This window comes from Python bivittatus, unplaced genomic scaffold (assembly GCF_059951505.1).
Source record: "Python bivittatus isolate LINGU-HERP-01145 unplaced genomic scaffold, Pbiv_v1 ctg000340_np1212, whole genome shotgun sequence".
Lineage (NCBI taxonomy): Eukaryota > Metazoa > Chordata > Lepidosauria > Squamata > Pythonidae > Python > Python bivittatus.
In genome coordinates this window covers 888022-907032 of record NW_028277056.1, presented here as the reverse complement: position 1 = coordinate 907032, position 19011 = coordinate 888022, and the positions used below count along the sequence as shown (strand labels likewise).

Genomic DNA, 19011 nt, shown 5'->3' with positions numbered 1-19011 from the left:
TCATTTATCTCTGCCGCATGAGGCAACCACCATCGGGAGGACCTGGACGTGCAGCTTCTCCGTGGACCGAGCAGTGAATCTCTTACTGCGCGTTTCTGAGGAAGCTGCAGGTAAGTAGGCGGAGTGGATCGGACAGACCTGCCTTGCGTAACGCTCAGGAAGGGATCGGGCGGGGCAGCTTCTCTAGTTTCCAATCTAGCTTGACTGCTGTTACTCCAGAAGACGATTCTTTGTGAAATCCTTGAAGACGGCAGGAGGGAGAAGATTACAGAGAAAAAGAAGGAAGGAACCGGGTTGGCTTAAAGTCAGGAGAAGAGCCTTGGGAAGCGTGCAGACGCTTCACGGCCCATGAAAAGGCCGGCGGTGGAGCAATATTTCACTGAGGGCACAGCAAGAAAGCGTGGCTTAGCTACAAAGTGGGAAACGTACGGGGAGTCCTCAAATCTCAGTGCCCACAGTTCATTAATACAGACACCTGGGGAGAGAGATTTGACCAGGAAGCCCAGTGGCTGCCTCTCCACTCCAAAAACCAGCTCTTCTTCCTTTTCGCGGGCCAGTGAGTCCTATGATCACAACAAGGGTGCCCTGGAATGCATTCCACCTGACGTATCTATGCAGTATTCATGTTAGCTGAGTTGTTGGCTGATATTCATGTAACTGAGTTGCTGATTACTGGACGTTTGCACGACCTGCCCGTGTGAATTTATCTGCTGCTGGGCAAAAACCTTCTGGACACGAGATTTTATCAGGGGTGGCAGGCAGAAAAGGAACAACAGCCCCCAAACCGCCCAACAGGTTCTTCCTCCTGTAAGGTCCAGACTAATTGATCTGGAACTCATTAGAGAAGAGCAGAAACTGTTTTGGAGAGACCGGTAGGAGAAGGATTAAGACTCCTCTCCGTGCTGGCAACACTGCTCTTCTTTGCAAACGGTGAGCCTCATTTTCAGGTGAGGAAGGAAGACCCTTAAATGGCACACCCAGTTTAGCCCAGGAACAATAACCTTCGCTGCACTCCTACCAGTTGCCTGAAGGGAGCGCGGACTGGATCGCTCCAAGATCGGCAGACGGGAAGACAGTCACGTGGCTGACTTCCGAACGCTTTGGGGAGGGGGCTTGGAAGTGGACAGCGTGCCAGGGGGACATGCCTGTGAAAGGGTAGCAAATGCATTCTGCAACTCAGTAAGTGGCCTCATGGCTGGCAGGTGCAGCGGGGGTCCTTTGGACAACCCTTGGACAACGTCCTCCTCCTAGCAAGGAACTTCCCTGCACTCCTCTGGGCCCTCCGTTATTCTCGTCCATAAGAATTTCTCTAAGGCACTGAGAATGATTATTTTTTCCTACCGCTTTATCATTCAGCAGCACTAAGATGTCTGGTGGGAGCCAGAATGGAACCGTTAACGCCTCTTACACAGAATTCCTCCTCCTCGCCTTCCCGGGCTTTCAAGGGGCCAGATACCTCCTTGCCATTCCTTGCTTCTGCCTTTACGTCATCATTCTTGCTGGAAACTCCATCCTGATCTACACAGTGAAAGCGGAGGAGAGTATCCACACGCCCATGTGCTTGCTGATTGCTTTGCTCCTCTCGGTTAACATCTGTGGGGCCACTGTTATCTTCCCTCAGATGATCCTCAGTTTCCTGCTTGGGGCCAGCCACATCTCCTTGACGTTATGCCTCACCCAGATGTTCTTCCTCTATTTCATCCTCGTGCTGGAGTGCAGTGTCCTTCTCCTCATGGCTTTGGACAGATATGTGGCAATTTGCCATCCGCTGCGCTATGTGGACTTTGTGACGAAGAAGCTCCTAGTGGTGCTTTCTCTTGTGGCTCTTGCTCGCAGTATGGCCATTGTTAGCCCAGTGGTGATCTTGGCTTCCCAGGTGAGGTTCTGCCGGTCCAACATCATCGGGCACTTTGTCTGTGATCATATGGCTCTGATGAAGCTGTCTTGTGGTGATACTTCCAGGAATAGGGTTGTAGGCCTGATGACAAGATCTATCCACATTGTTTTTGACTTCAGTGTCCTCTTGGGCTCCTACAGTCGTATCATCCATGTGGCATTACATATGACATCTGGCCATCTCTGGCACAAGGCCTTTCACACCTGTGGCACCCACCTCATGGTCACGCTCACAAGCTACTCTTGCAGTGTCATCTCCTCCATTGTGTACCGCCAGGCCAAGTCTGCCAGTCAGGATGTCCACAACTTCATCAGTGCAGTTTACATGTTCCTTCCATGGATTGTCAACCCCATCATTTACGGTATTAGAACTAAAGAGATCAGGGACAATGTTCTTAAGCTTTTCCAGAGAAAGTTGCTCCTTTGAGCCTGAAAAAAGGAACCGCTGTTAGCAGAATCAAATGACAGATCTGCCAAAGGGGTTCCATGCAAAGGTGCAGCTGTCGCGAAAAGCCTTCTACAGTACATGTGGTCAGATGAAATTCCTGTCAAGGAACGATGACCATGACCAAGGACATGGTCAATGGGAACTGGAGTCTATCACGTGTGACGGGAAGTGGGAAAAGACCGACCTGGAGAATGTTCCCAGGATGTCTCTGAATCCAGCAGAATGGGTGAACAAGCACACAGGATCCTCCTGCAGAAGGCCCTTTCCTTTGAAGGTCAGCTCTTCTCTCGTGACAAATATTAGACCAGGCTGACAAACCTACGGGAAGGGCCTTCTTCTCCCATCAACCTGCCTGCCATCTTTGTGGGTCCAACGTTTTAGCACAGCAGGGTGTAAGACATTTAGCAGCCCATTTTATACCCTCGACTGCACGCACACACCCTCTGCTCTTCCATGCAGTTAATTTCTAGTCCTGGACTCCTGTTGACACGTGTTGAGTAGTGCAGTGAAGAGACAACGGTACTCCATGGATGCTCAGAGACATTGTTTCTACCTCTGTACTTAAGGAAATACAAAGTTCTTTCCATTTCCCAAACGTCATACAGTGGAGAGAGACTGAGTCTTTTTCCAGTTCTTTTTTTCAGGGCCCAAAATAAGAAAAATGCATATTAAAAAATAATAAAAACCAAGCAAACAAACACGTATCTGTGGGTTTGGCCTCTTTGGGGGGTTCTTTACACTAGGGAAAAACGGTGGATGGACTTCTGCAAATGCGTTATGTCGGTCTAACTCTTCCTTCTTCCCCTCCAGCCAGATGGCCGACAAGACTATGGCCACAGGATACCAGCTGGAGTGGAAAGAAAACAAACCTTTGTAGATTTGCTAAGGTCCTTTTTTCCCCCTAAGGTTCAGCCTCACGGATAATACTGTGGGAAATGCCTGCACAAAGACTGTTGTTGTTCCTCTCCAGGCTGCAGGACTATGAGGCCGCCTGGCCACCTGTAACGCTTCCTTCCCGTCTCTTCCTTCTCTTCTCACCCAATCTCCTTCCTCTTCCAGCCGATGCGTCTACGTTCCTCCCCATCCTTCTCCTCTTCTCTCTTCTCCTCCACCTTCCTTTCCTCGGCAGACCACCTCCTTCTCCTCTCTCCTTCCCTTCATTCCCTCGCCTTCTTTCCTCCTTCCCGCACCAGGCCCATCTCCAACGCTTGGAGAGCTGGGAGATGAAGTGGTGCCCCCGGCCCTCTGGAAGCTGTCCTCGCCCCACCGTTGCCAACTGAATGGCGGAATTCTATAGCTGGCAACATTTTCCAGACACTGGCCATCCAGTCACCTTGAAGGGGGAGGAAACCCCTTCTTATCTTCAGTCGCTGAGACCTCATGGGCACGTGCACATTTGTAAGTTGAGGAATCACGTTCTCAGAGAGCCGTTGGCCACAGGGCCTTGCCGTAGCGGCAGATAGCCGGGCGCACAGAACAGCCGCCCATCCGTGCACGCTCGCCATCCCTGACCCGCTTCCTCAGTTGGCACCAGATCGTTCCTAAAAGAGCCTCCTCTCCCACTTCACAAGAAGGCATCACCCGCATCACACCCTCTGGTGTCTTCTGTGTTCTTCTGTGCACACAGAAGCAAGGCCATGTGCGGGGAGGGGGGTTAAACAAAAGTCGAGATGGCAGTCACGGCCACGAGGCGGAAGCCCACCCCCTTTTTCGCATGCAGGTAAAAAGGGAGGGGCTTCGACCCACAATTGCAGCCTCCAGCTTGACTTGGTGGAGCCACCCCACTACCGGGGTGCCCCTGTGCATAGGCGGAAGTCTCCTGTCTTGCAGCGAAATCGCAGCCGTCGCTTGAGGAGATCCATGGGAGGGGTGGTGCGTTGCTGAAAAATGCATGAAACCCCCTCAGCTCTTCCCAGCGAACCTGCTCTTCCTTCTTGCAGGGGGCTGTTTGTGGAGTCTAGTTTTTTGTTCTTTGATGCATAAGTGGAAGTTGTACTTTGATTTTGGTAATGACCGTTCACCGTCTTAATCTGACTGGCGGATGTTGGGTGCGTGAGCCACTCAAAGTCCGAACTGAAGTGCTGCGTAAATGCATATTCGACAATGTGGGAGTCTTCCAGCCCCAGATGCCAGCACTGCCCTTCTGCCCTTGGGCTTCTTCTGCTGAGCCTGCCCTTGCAGGAGCTCAGCAGCTGGGATCCGGGCGCGCCGGGATCAGGACTCAAGGCCGGGACAGGCTGGCGTTCCTGGAGCTGCATCGCTGCCTCGGCGGCCGCCTCCCAACACAAGGCAGTGCCAGCAGCACCGGGTTGGCCAGGCCAGCTGGCAGCTGCAGGCTGGGCTACGACACTGCCGGGTCCCCAGGAGGCCCGCCTTGCCTGCCCCCGGCACTGCCCTTCGTCCGGAGGAACTCGGGGGCCGAGCTGGTGGGCCCCAAGCAGAACAGGCGGATGGCCGAGGCAGCCCGGGCGGAAAAGGCAAAGTCTACCGCGTCAAAAGGAATAAAACTGCCATTACCTGCGTGCGTTTTATACCTCTCTACTTGGAATGCGGTGACCTTGCTGTTGACAAAGCCTAGAGAAGATCAGAACAGGGCGAGGAAGATGTTCCAGGGGCTGGAATTTCAGCACTGAGAATTTTTCCTTTGAAAAGCATGGCCGGCAAGGCAGGGGTGTGAAGTCAGGCCCGACGCTCCGGCAATACCCAAACCTAGTGGGCTGTCAAATGAAGACGAAGGCAGGGAAAATCGGGGGGCGGTGGGGGGGATATAAAGAAGGGATTTTTCACGCAACAGAATTCACCCAGTAGGGCATTCCCTTCTTCACAGAGCTGCAATGGCCCTCAACTCGACAAATGGCGCCATTCATTTTCTAACGTCTTTTAGAAAATTGTCGTTGTCTTGCCTGCCTTGGCATGTCGAGTGGACCCGGGCACTGGTGACTGTAAGTCATGATTTATGGCAAGGGAGTCTGCATGGTATGGGCCAAAAATCAGAAAGCTGGCCATGAAGGTGCAACGCACATGAAAACAGGGGGAGCTTCGGTTGGACCACTCAGTTGGCCCCCAACTTCTTACCATTCCCTGTGGACCCCCCTGACTTATAGCTTAATATTTTGTGCAAAGCACCGATTGCTGTGCTTTATTTATGTGGTCACTAAGAGTCGACAATGACTTGATGGCGCACCATCAATCACTAATGGCGGTCGCCTTCCTGCGCACAGTTGAAGAAACCATGGCTTAGCACAATGATGAAACCCGTCACTCTGCCCCCTCCCACCTCAGATGCAGCAGCCTCCGAGTGGCGTTTGGCGTTGAACTTGAGTTGGGGGGTGGGGGGGGCTCATGCCTTCCTACCCAACGCATGGGCTTCCCAGGAGCCTCTGATGGCCACAGAGGGAAGCGCAAAGCTGGACCAGGCAGAGCTTTGCTCTCCTCCGCTCACTTTGTAGAGGCTGGATGAGGGCAACGGGTGGGCTGGAGCGCCTCTCCACTTCAGCCCAGACCCAGCAGCCCACAGGGGGGCAACTCCCAGCTGGCATGCTGCCGCACCTCTGCACGGTGAGCCACGTCTGCCACCTGGGTACTTCTTAGCTTCCCTTCTCGGGAAGGGCTGCTTGCCATCCTCAGCCGGAGAAAGCCCCCAGGGGCCGCCTTGATCCCGGGGAAGGAGGCCTGACCTTTGGGCGGAGGCTCTAAAAGGACTCTCTCTGAGAAGATCTCGGGCGTCTGGGCTTTGGCAGCGAGTGGGCATTTGGCGTGGCCTGCTCTTCTTCTTCGGGATCGCGGTGAGTAAAGCCAAAGGTTCGCCGAGAGATTTCAGGACCAGAATGGGGGAAAGGGCGGGGCGGAAGGCCGGCTGTCCGAGGATCCGCCTGGTGAGCATCCAGCGCGCTAAGATTGATTGTCTGAGGGGCATTTCCACTCTTTCTGGCGTGTTTCCCTGGCTCAGTACCTTGAACGGGCGCTGCCACAGAGTTACCCAAGCAAAGGTTGAGACCAAGATGAGCCTCCCCCCCACCCAGCCTTTTAGTGTTAAAAAACCTGGCACACTATGGACGGGGGGGAATAACCTCTCGCCCTCCTCGGTCCGAATATTCAGATCAGGCCCCCGAGTCGCTCAGGGGCAGGGTCCCAGCTCCAGGAACGTTCCTTGCCACAGACAGGCAAGAGCCCCCTTCTGCTCTCGGTCCTTCTTCACCTCAAGCCCCCGCGAGACAGACCACCCTCCCGCCAACAGGCGGGCTTCGTCTGGCCAGCATCCCAGGCTGTCCTCCTTCAGCAGCTGGGCCCCTGGCGTTGCCCGCCCTGGGACAAGGTCCTCCAGTCAGGCAGGCGGCACAGGCTCAGGAAGAACCGCTGAGCCCTCGGAGAAGAGCTGTGTGCCCCGAAGCCTTCAGATGCATGGAACAAGATCCCCTGCGCAGAATTCACCCCCCCCACAAGCCCACCATTACACGTCATGTTCAGAGCCAGAACACTGTTCAGTCCAGAACCCAACCCACCTTCCCTCTCTGAGCCACCACCAGCCAAGAACGGGCTGGAGAAACGGGGCTTCAAGAGCACCTGCCCCAACCGAATGTCCACCTGAAGGGCGGGGACCCCAAATCCCAGAATTCCCAGCCAGCACAGAGGTACAGAGCTGGAGGTTATGAGTTAGCTTGAGGGAAGCTGCACTCGATGGATCAGAGCTGTGACTCAGCCTACGGCAAGGTCCCGGCCTAATTTAAGAAACATCCCCAAGCGCAGCTTCCGAATAAAGCCGCGAGCGATCCTGAGACGCTCCTGAAACGTCTGCTCCAAACCACCCGGCTCGGAAGCCGGAGGAGCGAGTGAGCGAGTCACTGGTGGCTTTAGGTGCTCCTCTTCCGGAACAAGGGGATTCCAACACCAGTGTGACGGTGGCTCACGGTTAACAGCGGAGCTCTGTCATACTATCCAGGTCAGTGTTTCTCCCTCTCAGCAACTTTAAAATGTGCGGACCTCACCTCCCAGAATTCCCCAGCCAGGGATCCTGGGAGTTGACGTTCACACACCTTAAAGTTGCTGAGAGGGAGAAACACTGCTCTAGTCTGACTCAATGCAGTTTACGCCATGCGCTAATTCAGACATTTCTCTCCCTTCGCTTCCGTTCCACTTTCTCAGCTGCCCCTTGTTTTCTTAGTGGATAGTGGACTTCCTCAGCTAACAGTCCAGACATTAATCCGCTGATATTTTCATAGGGTGTTCGAGTCTGAAGGGGTCGCTTAGGCCGAGTCCAAATTCCTGCTCAGAGCACCCAAGGAAAGTGGCCGTCTGCCCTGCCTTTGGCTGTCTCCCGGTGTTCTGATAAAGCCCTTGCTGGGACGTTTTTCCAAGCAGTCAATGGGAATCTGCTTCCCTGTGACTTAAATCCCTTGTTCCACGTGCTGCACTTTGGCATGGAGGGAAAGGGCTCAACCTCCTTCTTGCCACCGCCGGAGAACACTCTCCTGTTCCTCTTGAGACTTCCCAAAGCAAAGCTTCTCCAGGTCTCCAACCTTGCTTCACAGGAGTCCCTTTCCAATCTCCTCCCTGCCTGTCTCCCAACAGACTCTAGTTTCTCCCAGCCCTGAACGGGACACGGCAGTCAAGCTGGGGTCTGATCCATGCAGAACAGTGTGGAATGACCGGTTCCTGAGATCTGGAAATTGTACTCATGCTGATGCAGCCTAAAGCTGGCTTTCTCTTCGGCGTCGCCTCCACTCCTTGCTCTGCGAATGCTTGCCCGACCTGGGACTGACCAGAAGGGAATTGCTCTTTTCAGAGTCAAGACACATCAGCGGTCTGAAGCAGGCCCTCCAGCAATCCCCAGGCTATGGGAGCAGAGATCCAGAACGGCACAGCCAATGTCTCCTACGTGGAATTCACCCTCCTTCCATTCCCAGGCCTCCAGGAGCTCCGGCCCTTCCTTGCCATTCCTTTCTGCTGCCTGTTTGTCCTCATCGCAACTGCCAACTCTGTCCTGATCTATACGGTGAAGGCCGAGGAGAGCCTCCATTCCCCGATGTGCCTGCTCATCGCCTTGCTCTTAACGGTCAACCTCTGTGGGACCTTTGCCATCCTTCCCAGGTTGCTCTTCAGCTTGGGGCTCCACACCAGCCACATCTCCCTGACTGAATGCCTTGTGCAAATGTTCTTCCTTTACTTCACGACAGTCCTAGACTGCAACGTCCTTCTGATGATGGCTCTAGACCGGTACCTGGCCATTTGCCACCCACTGCGCTATGCGGACCTCATGACCAGCAAGCTCTTGATCCTCCTGACTCTCGCCTCCTTGCTGCGAAGTCTTTGCACTGCTGGGCCAGTGGTGGTCTTGGCTTCCCAGGCACGGTTCTGCCATTCAAATGTCATCAGCCATTTTGCCTGCGAGCACATGGCCCTCATGAGGTTGTCCTGTACCGACATCCCAAGAGGGTAGGAATGGCCATAAGATCCACTGACGTAATCCTTGACCTGGGCCTCCTCCTGGCTTCCTACAGCCGGATTGCCCACGCTGCTCTGAAGATCAGTTCTGGCAACCTCCGTCACAAAGTCCTCCGCACTTGTGGCACCCACTTGATTGTGATTGCCGTTGGCTACTCCTCCCGCCTCTCCTCGTCCGTCGTCTTTCGACTGGCCAAATCTGCCTCCCAAGACGTCCACAACCTGATCAGTGCAACCTACCTGCTCTTCCCCTGGACAATCCACCCTTTTATCTACGGTGTAAGAACCAAGGAGATTAGAGTAAACCTTCTGAAACTTTTCCAGAAAACCAATCCCCTCTTTAGACACTTCAAAGGGGCATCTGTGAACCAAAGGCGCTGAGTTTTCTTATCAATGGCAGTTCTTCAGCCACAACTGAACATGCTTTTTTAGTTCATATTCTGCAACATTCCTTGGGGTAATTTGGTTCATATTTACTTATTGATGTTACACCTTCCTTGATATGGTTAACTGTTGAAGAGGAACACGTCAGCAGTACGTAGAAGGACAAATGTTGGAAGGCAACACAACGTGACATGCAACAGGGCCAGAAGTATCTTTGCTCCACTTAACTTTTTTTATGTCAATAATATATTTCTGGCATAATGGTCACTCTTATATTGAGTTGCCATATTTCAGCGGACATTTTCTTTACTTTTACACTTACTCACATGATATGATTCTTTCACACATAGAACTTTGAGGTCTTTAAAACACTTAAAAGTCTGGGCCCTTTCCGCCAGAAGGAGGTGGGTTCCTTAGTCGTTGTAATTGCTTAAATGCCCCCGGACCCTCCAGGAGCCTTGAGAATAACCACTTAGACTGGGGGAGCCACTCTGCATTTGGGCACAAAGCACCATCCTCATATTATCCAAAGGCACAAAAGCTCTGGGGCCATGAAAAAGTTTTAATGAATTAAAAAAAACCTGACAGGATGAAAAGTAATGCTAGAATCAAAATTCACGTAGCCTAAAATTAAGCGTAACATGTTATTCCTAGCTTATTATGCGGAAAACGACTGCAAATTGATTTTGCGGCATGTGCTCTTGACTGATTGAGGAATAGCGGTCCAGGGAACGGCTCGGCGCATCCTTGGCCCCAGGACTTCTGCCTTCTCCCTTCCCAGGAGTCCTTGACCGTCACCATTGGCAGGCGCAACCCCTGCCTCCTCCTGTGCCTCCAGGCTGCCTGGGACAAAGGGAGCCAGGAGGCTTAAGGTCCAGTGGATCAACAACCCTCGTTCGCCAATGGCACCTGCCACTGGCGGCCGCTGGAGAGCTCCCAAGGCTGGCTTTCCCCGACGGGAGCATCCGGGGGCTGGGGGGGGGCAAAAAAAAGCCACGATGTGGCTCCCTTGTGGAAACAGTCTGAGGTGTGAAGGGGCTGAAGGCGAAGTCACGTTCTCCTTGAGCACTGAAAAGAAAACACGAAAACGACGCACCTGTGACCGGTCTACAGCAGGGTTCCTCAACCGCAGCAACGTCAAGACGGGTGGAGCTGGCTGGGGAATTCTGGGAGTTGAAGTCCCCCCATCTTAAAGTTGCTGAGGTTGGGGAACCCTGGTCTACAGGGTGATTCCCTGCGAGCGGGCGGCAGCTTTCCGCCTGTCGCTTCGCTTATTTCGCAGTGCTGAGACCCCGCTGCAGATCCAAAGGGCTCCGGGCCACCCACAGCATGAGGCAGAAAGGAAAATATAACGACTAAATCCAAGTCAATAGCAAAACCAGAAATTAACCGCCAAAGAAAAGCAGGATAAAACCCTGGATAAACCCCCCAAAAGAGACTTCCGTAGTTAGTCATCCAACACGTTGGAAGAAAAGTGCTATAATTTATTTAAGAAGCGACAGCAAGAGAGGGGAGGGGGCTACGCATTCTTCTGGGAGGGGAGCCTTCCATAATGGGGGGGGAGGCAGTCCCAGAGAAGGTCACCCGCATCCTGAATTCCTCAGGAGGGGAAGGAACTCTAAGGAACTTGTTTAGGGGACCTCCTCTCCCACCACACCTTTCTAAAGGGGATCTTCCTTCAGCAACATGTGTGGGAAGGGGGTCGGTGAAGCCAAGATGGCAACTGCAACTGTGTGATTAGAGCCCACCCCCTTTCTAAAAGCTGTGCTGCACGCACAGCGCATGCAAAAGAGGAGTGGGCTTGGATTGTGCCGTGGCAGCCGCCATCTTGATCTTGTTGACCTCCCGATCAAGCCACCGCAGCCGTCCCTTCCCTGATCTGTTCCAAAAGTGTTGGACTACAACTGCCATCAGCCCAAACTGGTTGGGTGGCTGTGGGCCTTGCAGTTCCACACACCGAGAAGACATCCTCCTCATTTCCTGACCTGATTTTCCTCATCCTTTCCTGTAGCACGTTTCTCATGACACCCCTGAAGATGGCATCACTTCCTCCATGGCCCAAGGCCTTCCACACCTCCGGACCCGCTTTCCGGTCCTACTCATCAGCCACTCCTCCTGCATCCCCTCTTCCATTGTCTTCCACGTGGCCAGACCTGCCCACCAGATGTACACAACCTGCTGAGCATCGCGTGTTTCTTGGGCCGTCAGTCCTCTGATCTGTGGTATCTACGGTGGAAGAACTTGTTGAAGCTCTTTAAGAGGAAACAAGGTCCCTTTGATCTCCAGAAGTTAGGTGCCTGGAAAAACAAGGAATCCTCTGGACCCCCTTCTTAGCAGGCCACTGCTCCCTTTCCACATTCCAGGTGGGCAGACTCTGAATGGCTGCGGGGCAGCACAAAAGAGAGTGGGAACTGGTGGGTGCTTATTATTATCATTGTTCGTGGTAGTACAATTCCACCAATCCACAGGTTGGCTGAGTTCACGCAACACAGTCAGAAAAACGTCCAAGAAAACAAGCCACAGTTAACGCTAATTTAACTCACGTTGCACACGGGCATCGTCTAGGATTGTAACTAACCTAAAACAGCCATTACCTTAACTGCATGTTGACTTTGATCATTTATACTCTTTTATACGACAGCGTGAAAGGAGGGGCGCGGGAGACGGGAGCATGCAGGGGGCTTGCTATTTCCCAGCTGAGGCTAAAACCCCAGAAAGGTCGAGGTCTTAAAAGAAGGTCTGCGAGGGGGGTCAAAAAGCAAAAGCAGCAGGCGCAACCAAAGCCCCCCCCCCCCATTTGCATGTGTTGCAAGATAACAGATGCCACAAGGGACAGGACTCTGCATGTTCACAGATGTCACCTTGACTTTTCGGCTCTTCCCTTCGGGGCCCGAGTCAAGCAAGTTGGGAATGGATCCGCTTGGGCAGAACGCGGCTTCCAGACGCATCAATGGGGCTTGGGAGGAGGAAGCGGCACCCCAGAATCCTGAGGGCAGCGGAAGGCAGGTGCCATCGTGGAAAGGGCGTCAATGATGCCTGTCTGTGCTCCTGCACTCTGAAGATGCCGGTCACAGGTGCTGGCGAAACGTTAGGAAACAAAACTTCCAGAACACGGCCACACAGCCCGGAAGACCCACACCAGTCATCGTATGCCGGCCATGAAAGCCTTCGACAATACAAATTGTGGGTGATTGTATGCTTCAGTGCTAGTAGGGTTTTAGTCATCATGTAATCATTTTATAGGTTATGTAGTTGTAACTAATAACTAAGTAGTGTACCTCTTCTCTGAGAATTGTTGGCTAGAGACTTTTGAGTTGAACTTTTGTATTGGATAAGTCTTGGATGCCACATAAATGAGAAGAAGTGATTTTTCTATGTTTCGTATGAAACTTGTATTTTATGTAGTTTTATTTTTATCAGTAAACAACCAGATATGGTTTATAACTTCTGGCTGGATTTATTTGAAGAACAAGATAAAGACATTGCATTCTTTAAATCTCTCTAACGCTGGTGTGTATTTTTGGTGTGGAATGTACTCATACCTCCACTCTGCCTAACATGCCCTTCCTTTGATCTGGCATTTAGTGGCACCTTCAGAAACATTCCTGCTCTTTAACTGTGCGGCTTGTACAAGCAAGCTCTTTGGTGTGGCCATGGCCCTCTGAGGATATTAATGCCTACCTGAATCCAGGGAGGGGTGACTGAATTTTTATAAGAAGGACCTTCACACTCACCTTAAAAGAGCAAGTTTCCTCCTGAAAAAAGCCTTCCTGTAATCATAACAACGGTAACAGCTCTTGGTCAACCTCCAATAGTCCCCATCTTTAGGAAGGCCTGGCCCTTTCTTGGCAGGTATGAAATGCATTTGATGCAATACTGTACTTAACACATGCTCAAAATGGACCAGTTAGATCTGGGCTACAGGATCCAGCTGACCATTAGAGTCTTCTGCATCTCTTTGCTGTCAGCGGTTGCCTGGATTTTGTAGCCCAAATATGCTATCCCTATTTAAAATCAGTCAACCTTTTCTTCCTCATGTGATGGTGACGTGAAACACCAGTGAAGACCAAACTCAGAATTCAGCTCATTCCCAGGCACTTGTCCACATGTGACGGTCTGGTGAACATTGGAGTGAACACACAGCAGTTACTGGAACCCTTTCCTAATAGCTTCTTAGCTTTCCTGCAGTACATTTGCTTATCAGAAGTGGTTGGATTCTGTGGGCCTGCTTAAAGGTTTCCTATCCAGTCTGCTGGGCAGAAGCCTGATCATTATTGGGCTCCCAGGAATTCTTTACAGACGACATGGATGAAGAACATTGCCTTGAGCAGCTCCCAGGGCAATTTCCTCTGGTGTAAGCAGCCAGTGCCTCCCTAAAACATAAAACACATAAAAACACTTGCCTTGTGGATGTTGCAGGACCTTTTCCTGGACCAGAGAGGACCATCTCTTCTTTGGGGTTTCCTTAGCTAAGGTCTAAGGAGTTCCCACGGTTCTAGCCTGACTCAGCCTCTTCCAAGAACTCTAACCAGAGGCTCTTTTCAATCAGTTGTAATTCCCTTATAAGTCCCTGTGCATCCATCTTAATACATGTTGTCTGGGCTGCTTGTCTTGGATATATGGGCAGGGTGAAGTGATACGGTGAGTTTTCTTTCTTTCTTTCTTTCTTTCTTTCTTTCTTTCTTTCTTTCTTTCTTTCTTTCTCCTTTCCTCCCCCCCCCCCCTTCTGTCTCTCTCTCTCTCTCTTTAGTTCATTAAAAAATGATGATCCCTATGTGGCAGGGTGAGCTGCTGGGATGCTGAAAAAAAAAAGAGTGCAGATCAGAAAAGATGCAATAAAGGATCTTCTAGCTATCTAAATGCCTTCAGGTTCCCAGGCCCTGAGGATGACATTATTTCCTGCAGGATACTGAAGGAACCGGCTTGAATTAGTCCTTAATGACAAAGGGGTAAGGCAGATGAATTTTGACCAATATGGTTCATTTCTTATATAATTCTCCAGGCACTTTTTAATTTTTCCCCTTTTTAAATTTTAAATTTATATTGCATAGTTGTGATGGCCAATACACTAATTTTGGAATTAATTATAAAGAACAAACAGCTTCTCGTGGGAAAGATTCAGTTTTGGTTTTTATAACACATAGCAATTTCATGATTTCAGAAACTGGACACTAGAGGGAAATAAAGTTTTTAGGCAGAGGAAAGATTTACAAACCTGTAAAAAGTTGCAAAATGTTCTAACGATAAATATATTAAAGCAGGTTTTTGAAGGATGGAATCAGAAAATAGTAGCCACGATATCAACAATGTCAGTAATGATGTCTGTTTCTGTGGATAAACTATGTCCAAAAGATGTTATTAAAGAAATGACAGATATACAACAACTTTCATCTGACAAGACACAGAGGGTATCAAAAGTGGATTTACAACCGACAAGCCCAGAGGATGACTTAGAAAAGGACATTTCACTGGATCTCCAAAAGAAACTGGCTAAGGTTTTAAAATTTAAAAGGGAAATACAAATGACAGACCAAGAGAGTGACCTGGATAATTTTTTTCCTATTGGATTTACAAAAGAGGCTTGTTAAAGCCTTGAAGCACTCTGTGCAATGGGACAAAGAAGAAATGAAGAGAAATCAAATCCTACAGCAATATTTGAATGAACTAAAGATTAAGACTGTTAGAAGTAAAAAGAAGGAATGTAAAGTTGGTTTATTTGATCCAGGTTAAAACAAGATGTTGTTACTTCTGGCAACCCTTTATGGACTTTCTGCTGCCACCAGGACTGAAAAGATGACCTTTTATGGATTTGTTTAAAGATAAGAGATGGGATCTGGGATGAAGAGACAAATGTTTGTGACCTTAGAGGGGGTGAAGAGTCACTAAATTTGTTTATACTTGTTGTGATGAAGGTTGGAAGTCCCTTCTTTATATATTTCTTTCCTCTTTGTTATAGTCTTACTTTTCCCTTTTGCCTCTCTCTCTCTCTTTTTTTTTTTTGCACTTTTTACCCCTTTCTATTCTCTTGTCTTTAAGTTTAGTTTGTATTAGATTTTAATATTGGAATCAAAATCCTTAATAATAATAATGTATGTATGTATGTATGTATGTATGTATGTATTTTATTACTAGTGTTTTTCCCACAGGGGCATGGTCCATTTTTTCTTCAGATCAACCAAATGTTGATCCATTGGTTGCAACAGGAATTTACCAACTAGCTTGACTAGAACTCAGTCCTATTGATGTTTCTCTAAGAATTGGGACCCGTTTGGTGTGGCGGTGAAGGCACCAGCTAGGAACTGGGAGACGGTGAGTTCTAGTCATCCCTTCGGCATGGAAGCCAACTGGGTGACGTTGGGCCAGTCCCTCTTCCTCAGCCCCAGGAAGAAGGCCGGGGCAAACCACTTCCAAAAAACCTTGCCAGGAAAATTGCAGGGACTTGTCCAGGCACTCGCCAGGAGTCAAGAGTGACTCAAAGGCACACACACACACGTACACACACACACACACATTTCTAAGAAGGGTGGTTATTTTGATTGGTGAACCCCATCATATAAGACAGAGATTTTCAGTTTCTGACTTGGTTTGAATATGGAAAATTTAAGTTTGACTTTAAATGCAAGCTAAGTGTATTTCTCTCTCCCTCTCTTTCATATGGAAGGCATCTTCTGTAGAGTTACTTTTTCTTCGCTCCATGGGAAAACAACAGGAATTTCAAGTGATACAGAGTGATGAAAGAAAACGAAATTATCTGTCTGTGTATATCAAGAGGGTTTGAACTGTTCACTCCTGCAATCATTAGAGACTAACAGATTTTTTGAAAAGCAGGAAAAGAAGAGGTTAACCAGTCAGCAAAAACTGCAGTAACATTATGAGCCTATTCAGGAAAAGAGATCAAATACCTTCCAGTGTAGTCAACCACATAAAATTTACTAATTCCAGAAGGAAGCAGAATACCAGAATGTTGTTGTTGTTCTTGTTCTTTAACGAATTTGCTTCAGGATTATCCTGATGGAACAAGGATTGCAAAATTGGAAAACTGATGGTCTGAGAGTGTTTGAAGAAGTTAGGCAAGGCAGTTATTTATTGATGATTTCTTCAAACATGCAATGTGACTTACTGCCCAGATAGCCAGGTCAGAAAAGAAAAGAAAAAAAGGTCCAGGTCCAAAGAAAGCTGCAGTATTCTTTTGTTTGAGAATTCGTTATTTTTCTTGTTTGTTTCCAAGAGTCCTGGAGTTTGGTGGAAAGTACTTTGCTGCCTGAACGGGTGACAGAACGGGGTGCTTGAAATCCTAAATTCTTACGTCTAATTTCTGCTTGGTGCTAGAGAAACTAGTTCATGAAGGATACTGATTAGTCAGAGATAGAAGGCGGGTTAAGATGAATGTTGGGCTAACGTTCTGTTTTGCTGACAGCATTTCTGCTTCTGATGCCAGAAGGGAAGGCAACCTCCCAAGCCCCAAACCTCACTGAGAGCTCGTCCCCCCATCGGGTGTGTGCTGTCTGTGCGAGAAAAGCCCACTGAAGAACATCTTGAAATGAAACAACTTTTCAGTGGATCTTATAATGGATCAGTGCGCAATCACACAGCCTTGGAGCCCGTGGTTTTCTTCCTGACTGGAATACCTGGCCTGGAACATGTTCAGCACTGGATCTCCATCCCTTTCTGCTCTATGTTTGTCATCTCCCTCCTGGGTAACTGCAGCCTTCTCTATGTGATCAAGACAGACACGAGTCTCCATCAGCCCATGTTCTTCTTCCTCTCCATGCTGGCCTCCATTGATGTGGTCTTGTCCCTCACCACCATGCCGAAAACCCTGGGCATCTTCTGGTTCAACGCTGGAGAGATTGGGTTGGTTGGTTGCCTGGTACAGATGTTCTTCCTCCACACATTTTCCATCATGGAGTCTGCAGTGCTCTTGGCCATGTCCTTTGACCGCTATGTGGCAATTTGCCACCCTCTGAGGTACCACAGTATCCTGACCCATTCGCTGGTAGCCAAAACTGGGCTGGTGGCTTTGATGAGGGCAGTTGCCCTGATGCTCCCCTTGCCCCTCCTGCTGCAGAGACTGTCCTATTGCCACTCACTGACCATTGCCCACTGCTACTGCGAGCACATGGCAGTAGTGAGGCTGGCCTGTTCCAACACCCGGTTCAATAATATCTACGGGATCTTTGTAGCTCTCCTGATTGTGGGCCTTGACTTGGGTTTTATTGTTCTATCCTATGCCAAGATCCTCAGTGCTGTCTTGAGCCTGGCTATGAAGGAGGAACAGTACAAAGCCTTTGGTACCTGCCTCTCTCATGTATGCACCATCTTGGTTTTCTACATTCCTGTGGTTCTCTCCTCACTCATACACAGGTTTGGCCACCACGTTCCTGCCTACATACACATCCTCTTGGCCAACTTCTACCTGCTCTTCCCTCCAATGATGAACCCCATCATTTATGGGGTACAAACAAAGCAGATTCGAGAGAGAGCTCTCCATCTCTTCCACCAGCAAGTCTTACGAAAGGCAACCTTGTAAAGGAAGCACACATTCATAAGGTTGAGATTCAGTTTTACAGACTAGAATTCTATAAACCTGATACTGAATACAGTCCTAGTCAAGATCAAGAGACCTCTTTGATTCTCCCTATTCTGTGCTGATCAGACAGCACCAAGAATATTGCGTCCAGTCCTGGGCACTGGATTTTGAAAGGGACACCGACAGACTGGGGTGTCCAGGGTATAGCAATCATGATGTTAAGAGGGCCAGAAGGAGAAATTGACGAGGAATGGATGTAGGCTCTGGGAATGTTTTGCTTGGAGAAGAGAAGACCTCAGTATCTGAAGGGATGTCATGTAGGAGAAGGGGGAAGAATTCTTCAGAGTCATTCCAGAAAACAGAATGAAAAAATAGAAGATTTAAATAATCTATACCAAGTATAGATTCCAGATGGTCATCTAAAAGTGTTTCTTAATGGTGTTCAACCATTGACCAGATGGCCTTGGGAAGTGGGGGCCTGACTTCTGCTGAGGGTCTTTAAACAGAGACCTGGAATATGAGAACAGGGGAAGACAAGAAAAAAGTGATGTGGATGTGAATCCTGAGTTAACTCTACTCCCAAAAGAAGATTTAAAGGAATTTCTAGAAAATTTTCAGAAATTTACTGATGCCTGGTACTACTGTCCTGACTGAGAATGGATAGATCCAGAAGATTCTCGTCCCATTAGGCAAAGACCCTAGAGAGTGCCAGAATATTTAAGAGCCATATTAAAGGGGGTGATAGATAAAATGTTGAAACTGGGAATCATGGAGCCATCATACAGTGACTAGTGTTCTCCTATTGTATTAACTCCTAAACCTACTGGTGATATACGATTTTGTGCTGATGTGAGGCAGATCAATAAAATATGCAAATTTGATAGCTACCCAGTGCCTCGTACAGATGATTTGGTAGAACATGCGGTTTTCCTGTTTGGCTGGCCGCAGGTGGCTCGTTAATTAGCGGCGCTTTCGGTTCCTCTTTTCCCCGCTAGCTACCGCCGGTGGATTCCGCGTGGTCTGGTTGCGAGCTTCCCTGCAGCCCCGTGCTTCCCTGAAGCCTCGTGCTGACCGAACCTGACAAAGGGAACATTTCAGATCACCCTAATGCCATTCGGTCTGCATGGAGCTTCTGCCACCTTCCAAACATTAATGGACCAAATCTTACCTGGCTGAGAAACGTGGTATGAGGCTTACCTAGATGACATCATGGTCTATAGCCAAAGCTGGGAAGACCATTTAAAGCATTTGGGAAAAGTGGCAACCAGTCTTCAAAAGGCTGGTCTTACAGTCAGTCCAACAAAACGTCATG

General features: G+C 49.4%; 2 protein-coding genes and 1 pseudogene across 2 annotated transcripts; all 3 read left to right on the top strand.

Annotated features, from left to right (window-relative positions):
• Nucleotides 1-1366: 1366 nt before the first annotated feature.
• Nucleotides 1367-2323, top strand: LOC103048439 (olfactory receptor 52K1-like). The gene has a single exon (XM_007444067.1). The coding sequence runs from the start codon at nucleotides 1367-1369 to the stop codon at nucleotides 2321-2323; it is 957 nt and encodes a 318-aa protein (XP_007444129.1).
• A 5854-nt stretch (nucleotides 2324-8177) lies between these two features.
• Nucleotides 8178-9166, top strand: LOC103048664 (olfactory receptor 52K1-like; annotated as a pseudogene).
• Nucleotides 9167-16709: 7543 nt separating this feature from the next.
• Nucleotides 16710-17699, top strand: LOC103052661 (olfactory receptor 52K1-like). Its single transcript, XM_007445374.2, has one exon. The coding sequence runs from the start codon at nucleotides 16710-16712 to the stop codon at nucleotides 17697-17699; it is 990 nt and encodes a 329-aa protein (XP_007445436.2).
• The last annotated feature ends 1312 nt before the right edge of the window (nucleotides 17700-19011 follow it).

What these genes read in the sequence shown, in the direction of transcription:
- LOC103048439 (XM_007444067.1), top strand. Translation starts at nt 1,367, where the DNA reads ATGTCTGGTGGGAGCCAGAATGGAACCGTTAACGCCTCTTACACAGAA.
- LOC103052661 (XM_007445374.2), top strand. Translation starts at nt 16,710, where the DNA reads ATGAAACAACTTTTCAGTGGATCTTATAATGGATCAGTGCGCAATCAC.